The 24,028-nt window shown below is 35.1% G+C and overlaps 1 protein-coding gene across 4 annotated transcripts in view; it reads right to left on the bottom strand.

Moving 5' to 3' along the window:
- USP22 (ubiquitin specific peptidase 22) overlaps positions 1-24,028 on the bottom strand; it is a 243,091-nt gene that overhangs the window by 64,745 nt on the left and 154,318 nt on the right. For all 4 annotated transcript variants that reach the window (XM_074208534.1, XM_074208531.1, XM_074208532.1 and 1 more), the window contains one exon: positions 23,125-23,226. In XM_074208534.1, coding sequence (XP_074064635.1) covers positions 23,125-23,226 — 102 coding nt within the window. The remainder of the gene's footprint in view (positions 1-23,124; positions 23,227-24,028) is intronic.

Raw genomic sequence — 24,028 nt, 5'->3', positions numbered from 1 at the left:
TGTGTTTCTTGTAAACAGCATATTGAGAGATTATGGTTTTAATAGGCTGAATACAGAACTGAGTCAAATTTATAAAAAAAAAATAAGATCCACTTCCCAATTGATACATGATCACGAGATATGAACAGTTTGTAGATGAGGTTACCAATACTATCTATTTTTTTTCAGGGTTTTTTTTTTACAAGGCAAATGGGGTTAAGTGGCTTGCCCAAGGCCACACGGCTAGGTAATTATTAAGTGTCTGAGGTGGGATTTGAACCCAGGTATTCCTGACTCCAAGGCCGGTGCTCTATCCACTGCGCAACCTGGCTGCCCCTCCATTCACATTTATAGGTAAGATTACTAAATCTTTATTTCCCTCCATGTTATCTTTCCCCATTTGTTCTTTTCTCTTTACTTTCCTCTTTTTCCTCCTCACCAATGTTTTGTTCCCTTTCCCCTTTGACTTTTCCTTTAAATTTTAAGTTTATTTTCACCTTGCCTTCCCTTTTACCTGTCCCTTCTTCCCTTTTCTTTCCCTCCTCCCCACTTCCTGAAGGCTTGAATGGATTTTTAAACCCAATTGGGAATGTATTGCTATTCCCTCTCTGGGTCAAAACTATTAAGTGTTCATATCCTCCTTTGCATCACTCTACTATAATAGGTGTTTGTGCCTCTTCACCTGGTGTTATTTATCCACTAATGCCTAGACTTCTCCTGGTATGTTTTTATTGTTTTATCTGACCTGATAGAAGTACTATCAAAGTACATTCAATCAAAGTTGATTGCTCGATTGTTTGATAAGCAGCTTCTCTTTTTATGTCTCATTAGGAATATTCTTCTCAAGAATCATGATTCACTTCAAATTATAATCACTTTGTACCAAGTACTCTCCATGGATACACAATTCCCATGAGCCAGAGCATCATGCAAAGCCAAATCATTTCATGAACCATTTGTACCCTCCTAAAGCAAAGTTCCTCCAATTGTAGCATCTTCATAATGTTTTTATGTCCATATGTCCATATTTATGTCCATATTTCCTCTAACTATATACTCTCTCCCTCCATCTATATACTCCTCCAACCATAGCCCTAAAGCCCTTCCCAACCAACATTCTCCCCACTGTCCCAATAGTACCAACTATGGTACCATAGGAAACGATCACTTCCTAATCTCTTTATGCCCAAACCTTCTAACTACAGATCTCACCCTCTGCCCCTCTTATATTATAAACCTCTAAGTATAATAGTAAACACAAGTCACTCCTGATTTAATTATGTATGGAGCTTCTAAGTACTTGAAGTATTTAGGTCTCTCTCTTAAGAACTGATTGTAAGTCATGGGAGACAATGGAACAGGACCACATAGGAACCCCAGGGCAAAAGACTGGGCTGGGTTGGAAACAAACCTTTTCACAGGCAATACCTTGGTCAGGGATCAGCCAGAGCTTACATCCCAGTCCTAGCACAAAACACTTGGGAGCATACCTTCTATACTCCAGGAGCAGAGCTCAAACAATAAAAATGAGCAAAAACTCCTCAAGAGTACCTAGAAAGCCACTGTGCAAATAGAGATATCTGATAAAAATGGCACCTCTAAAGAAGAAATCAGTGACAAATAACCTACATGGAAAGTCTGAGCTCTCTGAACTGCTGAGAGAAGTTGCATCAACCATCTAGGTTGATCAACTCACAATGTTATTAATGTGTACAATGTTCTCTTGGTTCTGCTCCCTTTGCTATCAGTTCCTGGAATTCAACTGAACTGAAATCCAAAACCTCATAGGAGAGACTAAAGAAAAATTAAAAAAAAAATGAGAGCCATGCAATAAAATTATGAAAAATTGGCCAAAGAAATAAACTCCTTTCAAATTAAAATCAACCAAGTGGAAAAAACTTAACTCTTTAAAAAATAAAAATGGAATGCAACTAATCTAAACTCAAATTGACCAACTGGAAAGGGAAAGAACTCAGCAAAAATTAAAATTAACCTGGAAAAGGAAACACAAAAGCTAACTGAAGAAAATGAAATCCTAAAGACTAGAATTGGCCAAATGGAAACTAATGAATGTATGAGACATCAAGTTTCCATCAAAGTTAAAAGGCTAAAAAAAAAATATGAAGAAAACGTAAAAGTACCTTTTAGGAAAACCAAAAGACTTGGAAATTAGATCTAGGAGAGAAAAATTATGAATGATTGGTCTTCCAGAAAGTCTAGATTAAAAAAAAAAAGATCTTGGAAAATACCTTTCAGGAAATTATCAGGGAGAACTGTCCAAATAAAATGGATCAAGAAGACAAAATATCCTTTAAAAGAATATATACAGAACACCTCCAGAAAGAGACTCCAAGATAAAATCTCCAAGGACCATCATAGTCAGATTCCAGAATTCTCAAATGAAGAGAAAATACTGCAAGCAGCCAAAAAGAAGCAATTTAAATACAAAGAAGCACAATAAGAATTACACAGGACTTACCAGTTTCAACATTAAAAGAACTGAAGACCTGGGACATATTTCAGAGGGAAAAGGATTTTGGATTACAAAAGAATTTATTACCCAGCAAAATTCAACATATTCTGTCAGGGGGAAAAGATGATGGTTCAATGAAGACTCATCTTCATAAACTGAAATTCAGTCTCAGGCACTTACTACCCTATTTGTCTCAGTTCCTCAAAAATTTGCAACCTTTGTATAATAAGTTGATTGTGAACAGTAGTACAAGATCAGTGCATTAAGTGACTTTAACTAAATTCAATGCAAAGAAAGTTAATAGTACACAGGCTAGTTATCTATAAAGAATGACTTTTATATAATACTATATAATTTTATAATATTGACTTTTAATTATAAAAAAATCTATCACCATGCTGTCAATCACAACACACACACACACACACACACACACACACACACACACACACACAATATCCAGAGCCCAGGGACTACCACCATGTTGCCTATCAATCACAACACAGATACAGACAGACACACAGACACAATCCAGAGTAAAGGTTCTATTTTAATATAAGACAAGTTTCTTAATACCTAAAAATGGGAGAGCATACTCAAAGCAGTTCTCCAACTTGTTTATCATTATATTATTATAATCCTGTTTTAAATAAGGTTAATAAGAAGTGAACAAATGAAAGACTTTGAAAAGGAAGGTCTTTCTAAACTTCAAAGCTAATTTGATAATGCCAAAAAAGATGTAACCTGTTGGTTACAAAGTTTGTTTATAATGACATGCTGGGAACTGCCTTTACAAAGTCAAAAATGAAGGGAGTGATTGAGGGTTATTTGTCTAATTTGTTAAAAATGACCAAAAATCTGACTTTTGTAGATATTTTTAAAATAGGAAAAATGGGCAGAAAAGGTGATCAGGTGTCAACTGATCAACCAACAAAATCCACTGCCTGCTGTAGAAACTAGACATAATGTCAAGGAAGGCAGTTAAAATCAGACTTCTTTTCATGGATAATTTAAGATGACTGACTTTACCTCATAATGTAAACCATTAGAAAACGTATTACAAACAAATAATGGTCAACATTTCATAAAGTTGCCTGCCCTAAAACTGGGGCATAAATACGGCCAACATTAATGCTAGGACCTGGTTGCATTTGAGATCTAGTACTAATTTGATGCTCCTCATTTCCCATCCAGAATATTAGACAAGTTCCAGTTGGATCCTTAAAAAAATATGAGGGGGGGAGCCTGTCATACTATGTCAGTTTCATGTGAAAGCTGGAAGAGCCTAGATGCTTATCAAATGAATTTTTAATTTTTTTTTTAGGTTTTTGCAAGGCAAATGGGGTTAAGTGGCTTGCCCAAGGCCACACAGATAGGTAGTTATTAAGTGTCTGAGGCCAGATTTGAACTCAGGTATGTCTGACTTCAGGGCCCATGCTCTATCTACTGTGCCACCTAGCTGCCCCCTAAAATTTTTTTTAAAAATTCACTTACTTATTTTGAATTTTACAATTTTTCCCTAGTCTCGCTTCCTTCCCCCAAACCCCTACAGATGTTTTTACATTCTTTGCACGATATCATTGATCTAAGTTGATTGTGAAAGGAGAGAAATCATATCCTTAAGGAAAAAAAAATAAAGTATAAGGGATAGAAAAAAGGTAATAGTCTTTGGTCTTTGTTGAAATACACAATTCTTTCTCTGGATACAGATGGTATTCTGCATTGCAGATACCCTCAAATTGTGTCTGATTGTTGCATTGATGGAATGAGCAAGTCCATTAAGGTTGATCATCACCCCATGCTGTTGTTAGGGTGTACAATGCTCTTCTGGTTCTACTCATCTTGCTCAGCATTAGTTTATGCAAATCCTTCTTCCATAGTTCCCTGAATTCCCATCCCTCCTGATTTCTAATGGAACAATAGTGTTCCAACACAAATATATATATAAATACACACACACATACACCACAGATTATTAAGCCATTCACTAATTGATTATCAAATGATTTTTAAAAGACAGCAGTTAAGGTCTAGTAATTCTTTCCATAATTCTCTAGAGTCTGAGTATTCATGTTTTCTTATAGAATAATAGTACTCCATAACATTCATGCACCATAAAATGTTCAACTGTATCATAATTATTCTTAAAGGAAGTATAAATGGTTGCAATGTAAAAGCCATTCTAGTTTGGCTGTGTTGAAAAAAGCTAAAAGAAAAATTTTATGAAACAACTCAAGGTGTTTACCCTTCTTTCATGAGATTTCCATTCTTCTCTTTACAAGTTATTATGCAAGGTTTAAATTGACAAAATGGTAGATTATTTGCAAAAAATGGCATCAGAAAAGTGGAGGGGCGGCTAGGTGGCGCTGTGGATAGAGCACCGGCCCTGGAGTCAGGAGTACCTGAGTTCAAATTCGGCACATAATAATTACCTAGCTGTGTGGCCTTGGGCAAGCGACTTAACCCCACTGCAAAAACTTAAAAAAAAAAAAAGATGGAAATATAATATTTTTCACTGTGTGCTACACAAGTTGTCCTGCAAAGAAAAAAAAACCAGGTGGCAGGTATCAATTTTTACTGAGCTGTAAATTCTCTTGCTTTGCTTTTTAACTGGAGAATTTTTTACAAGCCTTAGTTGATACTTTTAAATGTGATATCAAAACCCTCAGGGGGGAAAAAATCCTTAAGGAAAAGAACTTTGTCTGTATTCCTGATTTTTAAATAAAAAATAATAAATTTCCTTGAATTACTGTTCTTTACAAAGATCCAGATAACTGTCTATTTTCTTAACCCAAATGTTATTGCTGACATTTACCACAATGAAGGAGTGAGAAGTGAAACTGAAAAAGATTTGATCTTGATTAAATCTGCATCCACATATTACAGGATTTTAGGATGTGATGTTTTATAAGAGGATATTTCTTATTCCTCAAGCTTGTCAGAAGAGTTGAAAAATTTCTCTACTACAAAGCAACTATTCCACACAAGTAAGAAAGTAAAAATGAAAGCTTAACTAAGGGAAATTATAACAGTTTATATTCTAGTACGTTTGCTCATGAAGAAAGATGATTCTCATAAAATTTCTTTTCTGCCATACCCACTACCAACATGAGTAGTTGAGTCCATAAAACTATTTAATCTGGATTATAACAGATTTAATATTAATTAAAATGCGAAACAGACTTTCTATGGAAGTCTCTTATAAAACTATTATAGTTAAATGAGCTATCAGATCTCATTAAGATTAAAAATAAGGGGTGGCTAGGTGGCATAGTGGATAAAGCATCGGCTTTGGAATCAGGAGTACCTGGGTTCAAATCCAGTCTCAGGCACTTAATAATTACCTAGCTGTGTGGCCTTGGGCAAGCCACTTAACCCCATTTGCCTTGCAAAAAACCTTAAAAAAGAAAAAGATTAAAAATAGAAGAAATCATTTCCTAGTTTTTGTATTTGTCCAATGAAAAACAAGTGAAGTTTCCCCCAAAATTTTCCTATTATTAATAGTACTGTCTTCAATAAGGTTCCTTATTTTAAAGATCACAATTCAGTCTATACAAATTAAAAATACTCAATTGTTTATAAAAATTGAACAATCTGCTAGATTCAGTGATGATGAAGCTATATTTGAATTCTTTTTGAACAAAGAAGAAAGTTGTATTTCAAACTATGTGTTCACTAAATGATTAATGATACTAAAAATTTGCTTGTTTTTCAATAATAATAATGCAAAGTCAAAGTGATATAGGAAATAGATAAAAAGGACAGATGGAAGAGATTGGTCACATATCTTTGAACTCAGCAAAGAAAGAACTTGCTGCTCAACAAATTCAGTCATTTTGCTGAGTTTAAATTCAGGTACTAAATAGGAAAGATAAAGGATTCATGAAGCAAACTCTCAAGTCAAGCTCTTTCATTTCCTGAAGTACTCCGAACTGAAATGATGCTTTCCAAAGTTAAGTAGATGAAAGAATTTAATTAAATCCCAAGGAAAGTAAAACTTAATACTTTGCACCTATATGTCATATACTCAAAAAATAGGTCAATGGACAGACTGATTTAGAGAACTATGAAGTTTCCAGAAGTTATCATTCTGTATGTATATATTATTCATTAGCAATTCAATTCAATTCAACAATTAAGAAGGGGGGAAAAAAGAACACTAATACTATATTCTCAATATTCTCCTCACTTGGTGATCTGAACAGCTCCAATACATAGATTCAATTATAATCTACATGTACCTAATTCTCAGATCTATTTATCCAGTCATGTATTACATGGTCCAGTGATACCAGTCTATCTCCCATCTCCATGCATGAAAATGTCTCCATTTTCCTTACTCTTCTTGCTCCCCCCCTCCCAGTTTCCTGCAAATCTCACCTTCTATAAGAAAGCTGTCCCATTCACCCTTAATCAAAGTGTCTTTCCTTGGAAATGTGTGTGTGTGGCGTGTGTGCATGCATACACACACACACACACACACACACACACATACACACACACACATATATATTTATGTATGTATATTATTACTGCAGATCTAAAATCTATATCAGATTGCTTATATCTCAGAAAGAAGGGAGAGGAAGGAAGGATATAATTTGGAATTCAAAATTTTAAAAAATAACAACCAACAAGTGTTAAAAATTGTTTTTACAAGTAATTTTGGAGGAAAAGAATTTCACTGCACATTGGAGGATGGGAGCTATTTTTGCCTTTCTTTGCATGCTTGCATAAAATAATTTGCAATATAGTAAACAATAAGTGATTGCTATTAATTTGACTACAAGGAAGACAAATGCTGGGGGGGCGGGAGATGCAGATTAAAAACCACATACAATGCATTCTGTTCAAAGTAGAATTTCAGGACTACTTATACCAAACATTTTTTCTACAGAGAAATTACAATGCTTAAGTTTCTTCCCTGGCTCAGTAGCCAGAGCCAGTCATTGGAGATGGTTGATGAGGTGGAGAGACACCGCTACTTTTAATTTTCAAGAAAAGTCTTTAATAATAATTAGAAGTTAGAAATGTAACTTTCAGTAACTATTACTGAGTTACATATCTTTAAATGGACTCTTCTGAAGCTGTAATGGTTTTAATTTCCTTTTCTCATTCTGCAAACAGGTAATTTATTCAGTGGTAGTAGCAAAATAAGGCGTTATGCCAATGAAAAATATACTTAAGAAATTTAAATTTACATTTATGTAAGTTTAATCAATGTAAATCAATTGCTATAAGAAGCGACCAAGAGCATGAAATCACCTTAGTCAGCAAACATCAATTTCTTGCCAAGTGGAAAATGACGGCCAAGGACATTGCTGAATTAGAATATAAATTTATTTGCAAAATCTTACAGTGATAGAAAATTATGATCAACATTGCCTCATAAATCAACAACAACAAAATAAACAATGAGAAGGAAAAAAATCAAGTCAAGTCCGTGTAATTGAGACAAATTAATTCATTCCAAAGGCATTTAAGGATGAATATGGAAGGAAAACAATGAGATGACACATGGAAAAGATGTATACAGTTTACAAACCATTCTTTTTATTAATAAGGACAACAGAATTACCTCCTTTAGCCTCTAAAATCCCATCTCATGTTTTATCTAGAGGAAAAGGTTCTGATTTAAATAAAATTGAGGTAATTTGAGCAGGAAGTGACACAATTTTGAAGGAGTGCTCAATTAATGTTCAAGATATAAAGGGAGAAGGGAGAAAATAAAAGTACAGAAAATTCTGGAACATTACTATTAAAAAAAAAAGGATCAAGAAAATATCACTAACTATAAATCCAACTCTCCTTTCCCACCTATGTAAACTGCTTGTATGTATCCAGGGCATCCCTGGTGAGTATCAAAATAGGCCACTTCTTTACTATCACAGGATAGAAGATCTTGCTGTGCTTATAATTTGAGTATTAAAAAGCTATTTTATTCTTCAGAGCAAAATTTTGTCTTAAAGACTCTTCCACATGAGTCCCTCAAACGTGAAAATAATAGAAAGTTGCTTGAAAAATGCAAAAAAAAGATAATCTTGTTCAGCAATCTTATGATTAATAGTTAGAAAAAAACAAGAAGGTACATCTGACCAAGGTTTGTGATACTGTTGTGGAGGAGAATCAGTGCAGAGTTCAAGTCAAGAAGGGATTCCCAAAATATGGAAAAATTAACTAGATGCTCCTATTTACAAATGATCTTGTCCTGACTGACTGTATCAAGCCCTAAGATATTGTTTGTGGATGAAGAATGCCTATGTTGTTCAACCTATGATATTCAGCTGGAGAGAGATGACTTACAGAGTTTGTCTATCAATCTTGGACAGACAATGTGAATGTTCAATTATTAGATGGACTCGGGATTCAATAAAATATCCTCCCACATCTCTTCTACCTTTGTGGCTAAGATAATATACAATAGGTGTCTCTACTTCTCAAATCTCTACAGTAGGATTCCAACGTTATCATTTAACTGAAATCATTCCAAGTTACCAATGATTTCTTAATTACAAGTCTAATAGCCTTTTTTTCCTCATCCTCATCCCTCTTGACTTCTGCAGTCTTGTCTCCTTGATATTTTATCCTTTCCAAGTTTTTCTAACAGATCTCTCTCAGTTCTCCTACCAATCTGACCTCTACTTCTCTGTCCACCTTATACTAAAACTTCATCTAGATTATGATCACTGATTGTGAGTGTCCCTTAAGTGTCTGTCTTGGAACTCTGATCTCATTTGATGATCTCATCAGCTCCCGTGGATTCAATTAACATCTTTAAGCTGATGATTCTCTGATCGATTTATCCAGACTTAACTTCTTTCCTGAACCCCACTTTTACAATACTATTATCAAGTCTTTTGGATTCTACCATTCTCATAGACACCCCTTTTGCATTTATGTACCGTCATAATCTATGGCAGGCACCCATCACCTCACGACTGATATACTGTAACTGTCTACCTGTTGGCTATGTACCCAGTCTCAATTATCTTTTCATTCACATTCATGCTCCACGTCAATCTGCTCCTCTAAGCACAGGTCACTTCTCTAATCAATCAACTCCAATGCCATCCTATAGTCTCCAGAATTAAATAAACAATCAAATTGTTTAATTTTTAAAAATCTTCATAATTTGACTTCTTGTATTTCTATTCTTTCCCCCTCCATGGTCTCTGCAATCCAGCAAACCCAGTGCCCTTACTATTACATGAATAGGAAACCATCCAACGTTATGTCTTTTCCTTGGAAGTGCTTATGCTGGGAATGTTTTGCCTCCTCTCTACCCCTCCCTCAGCTTTTTTAAAAGACCGAGCTCAAATTTTTGCACATTTCCAAGAGTCCTCCCCCAGTCCCCCTCAATAATCTGTATTTTCCTGTAATTCCCTGTAATTTTCCTCCAATTAACCCTGTATATTTACCTTATGGGTCCACACAGTTTTTTGCATGCTGTCTCCTCCATTGGGATGTGAGCTCTTTGACAGTTTTGTCTTTCTGTTTCATGCACTTAGCATAGTACTTCTCACATCATAAGCACTTAATGTTTTCTGCATTTGAGTCTACTTTCCCCTAATTATTGTGACCTTGCACAAGTTGCTCTGAATTTTTATTTCTTGATCTTTAAAAGGTAATTTATAGCATAATAATTGCCGAAAGTCAGGGAACTCAATTAATATCTTTAAAGAAACTCTAGCATTGAAATGCCGAAATGCAGAACTCCTTCCTCAACTAAAGTCAATATTGAAAAAATCAATATTGAAAAAAGGGCAGATAATTAAAATAATAACTAATGCACATCTAAATAATATAGACTTTTAAAGTATGTAAAGCCTTATGAACTAAGTAGTATAAGTATTATTTTCTTCATTATATAAAGAAATGGAGGTTAAATATAGTGGTCACAAAACTAATAGATGATATTTGAAAGCAAGTTTTCTGACTCTTAACTTTACAACACTGTTTCTGTATTTTCCAATTGGGATATTATGCTTAGAATGGGTAGGAATATTACCTTCTGAGGTCCAAACTGACCTTGAGATTCTATCATTGTCATATACAAGCAAAATGTTTAGTCTTTGCATTCCCTGCCCCAAAATGGAAAACTATGAAGCTTAATCAAACCATAGGTTAGTAGATCTGAATGAGAAAACTAACAGTAGTTACTGACTCAATAGAGAATTTTTTTTTCACACTGGTCTGCAGAGTTATATAGGAGACCTTTAAAAGATCTGATTTAATGAATAGATAAAAAAGACTTAAAATTAGAATGCCAAAATTTGTACTCACATATATATTTCTAAGTACATATAATATATATATATATGTATATACATACATACATACACACACACACACACACACACACACACACACACACACTTTAAAGATTAGCTTTTAAACGTTCTTCAGGAGCTCTTATTCACATTATTCCCACAAGAAACAGGTTAAATTATATATCTTCCCCTTTTACTCCTCCTGATCTTTAGCACAGTATTGAAAAAATTGAGATCAATCCCCAAACTGCTCTTTGACCCAAGTGTCATGTAAATCAACTCAAAATCATTTTCCATACTCTCCCAATTGTTCTAGTCTCAGAGAAAGTATACCTTTCCTGCCAACACCAACACTCTGTCTCTATCCTTGAACTACCCACTCTTATTTCCACAAATTTCAATTTCCTTATTGAATGAATAATTAGAATCTAATGTTTAATAGTCCTGAATTATCCACATATAAAAACCAAAAAAAAAACCACAACCCTTCCTTCGATCCTATCTTTCCCCTTAGAGTTCACACTCTCTTCTTTTACTGCTTAGACACTTAGAAAAAGTGGTCTCCCTACCTATATTTCATTCCTGCATTTCTCACCTCACACATTGCTTATTTTTACTTTTATATACTCAGCACTTACCAGAGAGTCTGCCTGGCATAAAACACTACTTAATGTTAACAAATCAATAATCCCCAAATCAATATAAATCACTGCTAGTCCTGAGTCAATCAACCAACATTTATTTTTAGAAAAGAACAAAGAATCAATTAGATAGGTTCCCAAAAATAAAATTTAAAAAATGAGGTTTAAGTGGTTAATTTTAAAAAGATATTTAAAAATATTAACTACTTTCAAATATGAGGTGAATTAGGTTAAGAAGATCAAAGAACAATCAATCTACTGATAACAGAATGGCAAAGTTTTTTCCTCCCCATCAACTAATTATTTTAAGTTACTATACTATTTTAAATTCTATATATTAATATTTTTAATATTTCTTCTAAATTAGAATTCTATCCATATTTAATATAATATTTTAATAATTTGGACTTTACCTGGATCTTCTGACTCTTATTTGAGCCAAGTTAACATTTAACTTTATTACTTTTCTAAAATAATTTTCTGTACATTATGAATATTTATCTAATAAACCAGGAGTTCTTAACTTGTGTCATAAACTCATCAGAAAAATGTCCATAAATGCAAAAGAAATCAATTATATTGAAAAAGTTACTAAAATATTTTTAAAACCTGTTTCAGCACCCCAGTTTAATAACTGCTGCAATAAATGCAAGTGTTTCAACCACTGATTTTTAAATTCACAATTTTAACCAATGACTATCAACCAGCAATAACAATACTGAAAAATCTGCAATCATAAAAATCTTTTAAGTATTATTACTGGAAACCACAGTGTCCAATAACCATGTTAGGATATTAATCAAGAAAAACAAAAAGAAATGGCAAAATTTCTGCCAACACTAACATGTCCCTGTTTCATCTCCCCCTTGCCAAGTTTACATCCCAGTCTTACTGCATTGTACTCTCCTCATAAGCCTCTTTTATCCAAAGTTACAGCTTGGTTATTAACAACCTTGAAACACACCTGCAATTGTTGGAAAGTTCTTTTTGAAAAGGTTCAGTCTTCTATCACTAGAATTAAGCATTAAGAGAATCTGGAAGGCTCCACCTCCTAATTATCTCAATGCTTTTGAACACAATTCTTTCTAAAATTCAAGCTGAAAAAGCAGAAGAAGTGTTTAGGCACAAATGCTAATTAGAGATATGCAGATTCCCAAACTAATTCCTCTTAAGTATCTGAAGATGACAGATTTTCTTGGGGTACTGGTAGTAGCAAACTAGAAAAACAAACTTCAGAAGACCATTGCCTCAAATTCACACTTATAAATTCTTTCTTCGTGTTCCAGTTTTCTTTTCTTAGATAATTACACATTACTATCAGTTCAGTAGAATGAAATAGGCTGAGCCACATACTCTTCAGTCATGACCAGAAAAAGTCACTTAGTCTATTTGTTTTTTTCCCTCCAAGAAGAAATGGAGAAGACAGGACAGGGGAGGGGAGGACAGGACATGGAAGGAAGGGAAGGGAAGCACAGGGAAGGAGAGTTCTTTAATTTGCAATTCTCTACTAATTAGTATTTGGAAACTTTATCCTCCATAAGTCTACCATATCTAATTTTTCTAACAATCTATTTACCTCCTTAACTTCTTTCTTATTTATTTTATGATTCAATTTATCTAGATCTGAGAGTGGAAGGTTGAGGTCTCCCACTAGTAGAGTTTTGCTGTCTATGTCTTCCTGTAGTTCTTTCAGCTTCTCCTCTAAGAATTTGGGTGCTGTCCCACTGGGTGCATGCATACACACACACACACACACAGAGTATTGAAATGACTTTATTGTCTATGGTACCTTTTAGGAGGATAAAGTTTCCTTCCTTATCTCTTTTAACACTATTTTTGCTGCTGCTTTGTCTGAGATCAGGATTGCTAGCCCTGCTTTTTTTACTTGAGCTGAAGCAAAATATATTTTGCTCCAACCTTTTACCTTTACTCTCTATGTATCTCTCTGCTTCAAATGAGTGTCTTGTAAGCAGCATATTATAGGATTCTGGTTTTTAATCCACTCTGCTATTTGCTTACATTTTAAGGGAGAGTTCATCCCATTCATATTCAAGGTTATGATTACTAATTCTTTATTGCCCTCTGTATTTTTCCCCCTTCCCCCCCTTTTATCCATATTCCCCAGTCTTTTGTTTCTGAAAACCACCCCTTCAGTGTTTTTGCCCTCCTATATCACACCCTCCCCTTTCTTTCCCCTTTCCCTTTTGCTATTTCCCCTTATTTCCCCCACTCCCCTTCCTTTTCTCCATCCCCCCTCCCCTTTCCCCCTTTTAATACTTGAAAGATTAGATGTTTTTAAGTTAACTGAGTATGTGTAGGTTGACTTTAAGCCAAATCTGATGAGAAGATTCAGGTGTTTCTCCTCTGCTCCCTTCTTCCCCACTATTACCATAGGGTTTTTGTACCTCTTAGTGTAATGAGATTTACCCCATTCAATCCCCTCCCTCCTCCCATCTCTTTCCTGTCCCCTTTATAGGGCGGTAGTGGAAAAATAGGGAAAGATGGAACTCTGCCTAACTCTTTCTACAAAACCAATATGCTACTGTTACCTAAACCAGGAAGAGTTAAAACAGAGAAAGAAAATTATAGACCTATCTCCCTGATGAATATAAATGCGAAAATCCCAAATAAAATCGTAGCAAAACGATTACAACAAGTCATCACTAGGATAATACATTATGATCAAGCAGGATTTATTACAGGAATGCAGGGTTGGTTCAATATTAGGAAAACTGTTAGTATACTGAGTTATATCAACAACAAACCTATCAGGAATCATATGATCATATCAATAGATGCTGGAAAAGCTTTTGACAAAATACAGCATACATTCCTATTAAAAACACTAGAGAGTGTAGGAATAAATGGACTGTTCCTTAAAATAATTAGCAGTATCTATCTGAAACCATCAACAAGCACTATATTCAATGGGGAAAGGCTAGAGCCATTCCCAATAAGATCAGGGGTGAAACAAGGATGCCCATTATCACCACTACTATTTAATATTGTATTAGAAATGTTAGCAGCAGCAATTAGAGAAGAAAAAGAAATTAGAGGAATTAGAATTGGGAAGGAAGAGACAAAACTCTCACTCTTTGCAGATGACATGATGGTCTACCTAGAGAATCCCAAGAAATCATCTAAAAAACTACTGGAAACAATTAGCAATTTTAGCAAAGTTGCAGGTTATAAAATAAACCTTCATAAATCCTCAACTTTTCTATATATGTCTAGCAAGAAAAAGCAGGAAGAGCTAGAAAGAGAAATCCCATTCAAAGTAACCTCAGACAATATAAAATATTTGGGAGTCTATTTGCCAAGAAAGACTCAGAATCTTTTCCTACATCTATTGATAGAAACATATGATTCAATTATTTTTTTAATGAAATGGTCTATTTCTTGAACACCTTTCTTAATACTGTCCAAAATGTACTTTCATGGAATATATACAACCTAGTCATACTAAAGAATCTTTTGGGATATGCTATTACAGCTTCTTTGCTAAAGTTGAATTATAAAATTGGTGAAAGATTCTTCATTAGGGAAATTGGTCTGCAGTATTCTTTTTATATATTATCCCTGTTTTAGTTATAAAAGTCATATTTGTACTTCAGAGAGAATTTGGTAGAATTCTACCTTTTATTATTTTTAAAAAACAATTCATGTATTTTAGAATTATATTTGAATGCTTGATACAATCAGCTTATTATACACACAAATGATTCCCAAATTTTTTCTTTTTTTCTTATTAGCAGATTTTTACAAGAGTTTCTGATTTTCTTAGTTTCTTCATTTGTAGTGAATTCTTTTTCAGAAGCATAATATAGTTTTGTTTTTCTAAAAATTAAATGACATTACTTGTCCATATTATTGGCTTAATAAAGCCCAAATAATCTTTTAGTTATTAATTCAATGAGTTAAAATTTTTACTTTCAATTCTGTTCATTTTTTTTGATTTACAGAAATTCTCTATTGGTACTTACTACGTTTTTGTGAATTTTCGGGTATTTTTATTTCATGCTTAATACACTAATCTATTTCTCCCTTTTGTTGATGGAAACGTTTAGAAACGTAAATTTTCCCAGGAGAAATGTTTTAGCTGCTTCTATCAAATTTTGATATGTTCAATTTGTAAATCTTTTCGAAAAACAAGCCATTCCCCAATTAACAAATAGTCAAAGGATATGCAAAGGCAATTTACAGATGAGGAAATCAAAGGAATCCATAGTCATATGAAAAACTGCTCTAAATCACTACTTATTAGAGAAATGCAAATTAAAGCATCTCTGAGGTACCACCTCACACCTCTCAGACTGGCCAATATGACCAGAAAGGACAATGATCAATGCTGGAAGAGATTAGGGAAATCTGGGACACTAATACACTGTGTGAATTCATCCAACCTTTCTGGAGAGCAATTTGGAATTATGCCCAAAGGGCAACAAAAATGTGCATACACTTTGATCCAACAATACCACTACTAGGTCCATACCCTGAAGAGATGATGAAAAAGGGTAAAAGCATCACTTGTACAAAAATATTCATAGCGACCCTGTTCCTTCAATTGGGGAAAGGCTTAATAAACTGTGGTATACGTATGTGATGAAAGACTATTATTCTATTAGAAACCAAGAGGGAGGAGTGGAGCCAAGATGGTGACAAGAACGGATCGTGTCTTAGGCACTCTTCCATAAATCTTCGAAACTAAGGACGCTAACTAAATTTTCGAGAGACAGAACCCACAGAGGGACCCATTGAGGCAGTTCTCCTACTAAAGGTAACCTGGAAAAGAGCAGAAAGGCTCTGTTCCCCGGGGTCGGAGGGGTGGCCTGCCAGAGTGAAAGAACTTCAGCCTCTGGAGGCAGCCCCAGGGTGCTGGGAGCCACAGCTTACAGCAGTGGGGGAGTTTCCTGACCTACAACCCAGGGAGCACCGGGTACAAGTTGGGGCACACAGCAAACAGCTTGGCCTGGCCACCACAGCCCAGATCCAGGAAACATAAGCAGGCTGATCTGATAAGCAGTAGCCTCCAGGGCATGAGCCCATTGAATCTAGGGAGGGGAGTGAAAAGAGAGACTGCAGAGCTCTGTCCTCTACCCCTGGAATAGGACTCTGGGGCTCTGACCACATTCAGATCCTGATTGCAGTCTAGCCCCCCCCCCCCAATAGAACAACAGGGACCCCCCCCCCACCTCAGCCCCTTGGCAGAGGGGGGTACATATGGTCATTCACAAACCAGGAGGGAGGACAGAGCCTCAAACACTGAGGCCCTTGTGGGAGAGTCCCAAAAGCTGAGGAAGCACCCCTAAAACAGGCTCAGGCTGGGAAAATGAGCAGAGAAAAAATAGGAACACCATTGAGAAATACTTTGCCTGTGAGCCCAAGAAAGATCAAAACACTCAGTCTGAAGATGAGGAAGCACAAGATCCTACATCTAAAGACTCCGAGAAAAACAGAAATTGGGATCAGGCTATGACAGAACTCAAAAAAGACTTTGAAAATCAGATGAGGGAATTAGAAGAAAAACTTGGAAAAGAAATGAGAGAGATGCAGGAAAAATATGAAAATGAAATCAGCAGCTTAGTCAAGGAAATCAAAAAAAATGCTGAAGAAAATAGCATGCTAAAAACCAGCTGAGGTCAAATCAGCTGAGGCCAAATGGATAAACAGTTCAAAAAGTTATTGAGGAGAAGAATGCTTTTAAAAGCAGAACTGGCCAGATGGGAAGAGAGATAAGAAAACTCTTTGAGGAAAACAAATCCTTCAGACAAAGAATAGAACTCAGGGAGAATGATGAATTTATGAGAAATCAGGATTCAATACTTCAAAACCAAAATAATGAAAAATTAGAAGAAAATATGAAACATCTCATTGAAAAAACAACTGATATGGAAAACAGATTTAGGAAAGATCACCTAAAAATTATTGGAATACCTGAAAGTCATGATCAGGAAAAGAGCCTTGACATCATTTTCAAAGAATTACTACAGGAAAATTGCCCTGATATCCTAGAAGCAGAGGGCAAAATAGAAATGGAGAGAATCCACAGATCCCCCTGAGAGATTCCCCCCCCCCAAAAAACCCAACCCCCGGGAATATTATAGCCAAGTTCCAGAACTCCCAAGTCAAAGAGAAAATATTACAAGCAGCCAGAAGGACACAATTCAAATATCGTGGAGCTGCAGTCAGGATCACACAGGACTTAGCAGCAACTACATTAAAAGCTCATAGGACTTGGAATATAATATACCAGAAGGCAAAAGAGCTTAGAATGCAACTGAGATTCAACTACCCAGCAAAATTGAATGTCCTCTTCCAGGGAAAAAGATGGAACTTCAATGAACCAGGGGAATTTCAAATGTTCCTGTTGGAATGGCCAGAGCTGAACAGAAGGTTTGATCTTCAGATACAGGACTTAGGTGAAGCATAGACTGGAGGAGAGGGGGGAAAATATGAGGGACTTAATGATGATGAACTGCATGTATTCCTGTATAGAACAATGACACTGAGAATATGTATATGAACCTTCTCAATTAATACGCATAGGTAGAAGGAGCTTTTATAGATGAAGGGGGGGGCACAGGGGGAAGGGGAGTGATGTGAGTGATGGAGGAGAGGATGGGCCATGGGGGGGAGAATGGTCAGATATAACACATTTTCTTTTTTACTTCTTGCAAGAGCCTTGGATTGGAAGGCCTGTCCGGGACCATAGGGCCAGGTGGATTCTGGGCCTAAGAGGTGGTATGGGGGCACAGGGCCTCTTGGCCCCAAGGCCAGGGATCTGTCTGCTGTGCCACTCAGCTACCCTACAGCAGAGTCAGAGTGAAAGGAGAGAGAAAATATAGTACATGAAAGTAGAGAAATACGAAAGGAGGGAGTTGCAATCAGCAATGGCAACATTGGAAAAATATGGAAGTAACTTTTGTGATGGACTTACCATAAAGAATGTGATCCACCTGCCACAGAGTTGGTGGTGTTGAAACAAAGACTGAAGCACATTTTTTATTATTATGGGGGGGGGGGTGCAGGGCAAATGGGGCTGGGTGGCCTGCCTGGAGCTGCATAGCAGGGTGATTGTCAGGTGTCTGAAGCCGGATGCTCCTGGCTCAAGGGCCAATGCTCTGTCTGCCACCCAGCCACGCCTACTATTATTACTATTTTATTTTATTTTGGGTCCTTTTCTCTCTCTCTCTTTTTTTTTGGTTTTTGCAGGGCAGTAGGGTTGGGGTGGTTTGCATGTCACACAGCTGAGTGATTGTTGGGAGCACGGGGCTGGATGTGGGCTCGGATGCTCATGGCTCCAGGGCTGGTGCTCCATCCACTGCTCCACCTGGCCATACCAACAATTATTACTATTATTTTAATTTTAATTTTTTCCTCTTCCCATTATCGCTTAAGTGAGTCTATATTTTTTGGGGGAGGGGGTATTTTGTTTACTCTTAAACAAGAATATTTTATTAATGTATAAGAAACATTATTTGTACAAAATGAGAATAAATAAATATTAAATATAAAAAAATACCATGGAACTGGGGAAAAACAAAATAATAAATATAAATAGAATTTTAAAAGAAAAAAGAAACCAGGAGGGATGGGAATTCAGGGAAGCTTGAAAGGATTTGCATGAACTGATCCTAAGTGAGATGAGCAGAACCAGAAGAACACTGTACACCCTAACAGCAACATGGGGGTGATGATCAACTTTGATGGACTTGCTCATTCCATCAGAGCAACAATCAGGCACAATTTTGGGCTATCTGAGATGGAGAATACCATTTGTATCCAGAGAAAGAATGGTGGAGTTTGAACAAAGACCTTCAATTTGGGGGGGGGGAAGCCATTATCTTATTATGTAAATCTGCTGCCTCTTATGCTTCATTTTTTTCCTTAAAGGTATGATTTCTCTCTTATCACATTCAACTTAGATCAATGTATACCATGGAAACAATGTAAAGACTAACAGATTGCCTTCGGGGGAGGGGGATTTTAAATTTGGGGGCAGGGTTTGCAAGGCAATGGAGTGACTTGTCCAGAGTTACACATTTAATTATTAAGTGACAGGGGCCAAATTTGAATTCAGTTCCTCTTGACTCCAGGGCCAGTGTTCTAGCCACTATGCCACCTGCCCCTTCATTTTTTTTTAAAGCCAAATCATCTTTTTAATGATTTGCCCATTGATCCATCATTCTTTAGGATTTAATGCTAAAAATTAACTTATCTCCAAATATTTTTTTCAATTCTCTTTGAAAGTGTTTTATTGAATACAATTTTTAGTGGCTTGTGGACAGTAAAGGATATTTAATATGCTGTTCTTCCAGATTTGTTTTGATGTTTTAATGCCCTAATAAAAAGTTAATTTTTTTTATTAAAGTGCTACATTGTAGTAAAAATATAGATAATGGCTTCTCTAAATTTTAATCCAGGTACTTCAAATACATTTACTATCTACTCTTATACCCACATTTAAATTAGGGTTATTAAGTGTGACTTGATTTAATTTGGGGAATATTGACAGCTTTTTTCCTCTTTAACCTCTGCAACAAATGTGGGTATATAAACTAAATTATTTTCATACTGTTCTGAAAATACTTATTATTATATGATATTACTAGATATTGAAAGGTTCCTGAAACTACATTTTTATTGTTTTGGGGTACACAATAAAACCAACTCTTTTATAGAATTCTACCATAATAATCTAAGGAGTCATCCTTTTATTTAGAAGCAATTTCCTTTTGTATCTTACACTAAGAATGCCATAATTTATTTAATTCAATTTCTCAAAAGTACATTAATGAACAAACTTTTAATAAGCTCCTAATGTGTCAAATCCAAGAGATAAAAGTGAAAAAGTTCCTGTCCCTCAAAAATTTACATTCTATCAAGGGAAATAATGAATGTAAAATAAATATAGAGTAGTGTGGGGGAACAAGGACACTAGTAGCTGGGGAGAAGAATAAAGGTTTCATGCAGAGGATGGTACTTGAGTTTTGAAGGAAGATAGGAATTGTATAAGGGGGAAGGTATAGTAGGAGACCTTGAACAAAATCCCAACCAGATTGTCTTTTGTCTATGCCCCACCTCCTTCTTTGGTGTCCTTTGTCTAGGTTGTCCCAATGAATGGAATGCTGTGTCTTCCCTCCTCCAACTTTTGGAGTCCCTAAGTGGATTCAAGGTTAAGTTCAAGCAAGCTACCTAAGAAAAAAGATTTCTTGATTCTTTTGCTAGTTTTTAGCAGTCAGTGTTGATCTGAAACTAAGAACTAATCATCTGGTAATCCACTTACATTTTCCCAAAGGAAATAAAGGTAGAGCTGATGGTAAGAAAGAAGGCTCCTATGACAGTTTATCTTAGCTGTACAAAAAAGGGGAAAAAAATTAGTACAGCTGATAATTATTTGCCTTTAAAAAAAAACAAATTTATCAGACTAAGATTTTCGTGAGTTAAAGGAAATATGCTGCTCAGACATAATTACTGCCAGAAATTTCAGGCTCAGGGATATTCAATTAAACCAGTAAAAATTATAACTGCAACAATCCTCTGAATAATTTATCTTCTAAGATGACTCAATATATCTACTAATGTATAGTTTATAGTTGGTCAATCTTTCTTTTTAGACTGCATTAAAATAGTCTGATGTTTAGTTGGCATATAGCTGGTTTATATATTCAAAAATCAAAGCAATAAATTGGTGTTTGGATGTTAGGAAGATTCTGAAGTAGGTAGGTACATATTTATCAGTATCTGGGAAATAAAATAAAGATCTTAACACATACACATCTAGGGATGTGTATATAGAAAGCCAATATTTTCCCTTTAACTATAGCTGAAAATACATTAAATTTCTTGTCTGCTTTGATTTTTTCCCCAACTCCTCTAAAATTACTATAAAAGGAGACAACTGAAGGGCTCAGAAACAGATATTATTTAAGCATGTCCGCCTATGAAAAAAAGATCAGTCATTTTATTGATTTTCTCTATGTGGCATGAGTATTTTTCTTCTTTTGTAATGTATAATAAAATTTCATAAACTTGAACTATCCTTTTTTAATAGTGAATTTAATAAAAAAAACTTCTGAAGAATCTAATCATAATCCCTTCATATGATAAAGGTAAAAGAAAAGAACAATCAAATAAAACAACTCCTTAATCAGAAACAGCGTTACATTCATATCTCTCTCTGAATTATGGTGCAATAATATTTCCTGCCTCTGCTGAATAATTATGCATAAATCCAAAAATTATAATTGGAATGGTAAGAATAGAAGGATTGGATTGTGCTGCAGATGGAAAAGTCATGCAGTGCTTTTGATGATTCCAAATTACCACAAAAGACAAACTACCAATATTCTTACAGAAAAGCTATGTAACCAGATATTACGGAATGCCCACCATCTCAAAAAAAAAAAGGAGCAAAATCCAAAAATTACAAATAATCTAAGAAGAAACGGAAATAAACATGCTGGTATTAAATAGATAATGAGATCAATCATGACAAGCTCAAAGATTAAATAGAATATTGCAAAGAAGGAAAGAAGGCAAGCTAGTTGCATATCAAGAATGAAACAACAGATGGGAGACTTTACTGGAATTTAAGTACTCTGTTCCCCCAATTCTAAAAGAATAAGAGGAAGGTTCTTAGGGCAGCTAGGTGGCACAGTGTATAGAGCACCAGCCCTGGAGTCAGGAGTACCTGAGTTCAAATCCAGCCTCAGACAGCTAATAATTACCTAGCTGTGTGGCCTTGGGCAAGCCACTTAACCCCATTGCCTTGCAAAAAAAAAAAAAAAGAGAGAGAAGGTTCTAATGGCACTGATTGAATGTTTTGTGGATGACTTATGGAAAGGTATCAATAAGAAGTTCCTAGGATGAGAGGTATCAAATCGTCAAAATTAAATTTGTGCACAAAACAAAAATGTTATGTGACTCTCCCTGACAACTAGAATATATTATTAACATGCACTATTTCCAGTTCCCTCCTTAAAACTAATATCTAATCACAAATTCTACATATAAAATCTTTTATATTTTGGTGTATTTGCAATGTACCCAGCTGTTAAAGCAAATGAAAACTTCTTAAGGATTATAGTAAGGATTTATAAATGAAAACAAAATGTTGTGAACAAATGAGTAGTTAAAAACTCTTTTCTGTCTACATGAGTCCATGAAGAAAAGTTAACTGGGAAGGTGCTTTATTTATATATTCTGAAAGCTTCCAAGTTTAGGTGCTTGGGTACCAGGCTAATATAGAATGAGATTCCTATTCTAGGGCAGTGAAATGTCTGCTATTCTGTAGAGTTCTTACCTAAATAAGAAAGGATGCAATAATCCAACATAATGAATTCTTTGGTGAATACACACACACAAACTCCTCAGGCCCCAATACTTGTTTCCCCCCTCCCCCAGCACACACACTAAAGGAAGACAAGGGAGAAGTATACTTACAAATAAGTTAGGTGTTAAATGTTTTGCAGTAATTAAGTAAAACCTGGCAAACATTCTGTGTTATAATTTGAAGATGAAAGGCATTCTTTCTAACTTTGCAACTAGGTTGAAAAGTGGTGAAGAAAATAGAATAGCAAGCTGATGTGAAGTAAGAAAGACCGTCAAACACTTACTAGCTAGGTGACATAAAGTCACCCCATCTATAAAATAGGGATAACAATAACACCTATTTCCTAGGTTTGCTACTGTTATTACTTTTGCTGCCATTGTTACTATTACAACAAAGGAATGCTTTGAGATCTTTTTCTTCACTCACCTATGGTACAATTTGTGGTTATTTTTCTCCGCTTCGGATTATGTCGAAGCAGTTCTAGCTCCCTTTTGGTTGGCTCCCAAGTTGAATACTTCTCTCCAATGCCTGAAAAAGATAAAAGAGTTTCAGGAGCCATTAAGTTGCAAGAAGGATGCTTTCAAATAAAGGATACGATACAGTGTTCAGTATAAATAGTAGTAGGAGATATAGGACAGTAATCCTCTAATTTCTATTCTCTATCTTTTGACTCATTTCACTTTTCCAATTTTTGAAAATATAAATTTTCAGGAAAGATAAAAATAGACTTTGACATTAACTAAGAGGAATGAGGAGGTTAGAAAAATTTCTAATAGTTCCTAAGAAGTGTTATACATATACATAGAGAAGGAAAAAGTTCTAAATTAAACCTATTCCAATACAAATGCTATTCTGATTTTTTTTGAGGAATTCAAAAACATCATTGTATCTGCAAATTAGATTTCTCAAGATCATCCATAGATAATAGAAATATAAGTGAGTTTGGATTAATCGTTTTACTAAAAGACTAAAACTGATAAATAAAGCATACTTTTGAAAAAGTTTAAATGGATCCAATTTACTAGACAGTTGAATCCTATAAAATATGCAAGGCAAACTAATAGCAATTAAAAAGCAAACAACAGAGAATGCAATATATATCTTATTCAGAAATGTGAATGTCTATATGTAAGAGGCTGCTTAAAATTTCAACATGATCCAACTACAGGATCAGCATCACATCAGTAGATGAATGCATTAGAATATAACAAAAAGTCTGTGTTTTCTGAAAATCTACATTTTCTAGAATCACTGAGTTGATATTTTTTATTTATTTTTCAAAAAGCTTTATATTCTGATATAGTTGCAATTATGTTATAGACATTTTTCT

The sequence above is a fragment of the Macrotis lagotis genome, chromosome X (assembly GCF_037893015.1).
Source record: "Macrotis lagotis isolate mMagLag1 chromosome X, bilby.v1.9.chrom.fasta, whole genome shotgun sequence".
In the NCBI taxonomy this organism is placed as follows: Eukaryota; Metazoa; Chordata; class Mammalia; order Peramelemorphia; family Peramelidae; genus Macrotis; species Macrotis lagotis.
This window is presented reverse-complemented; position numbering and strand designations above follow the sequence as displayed.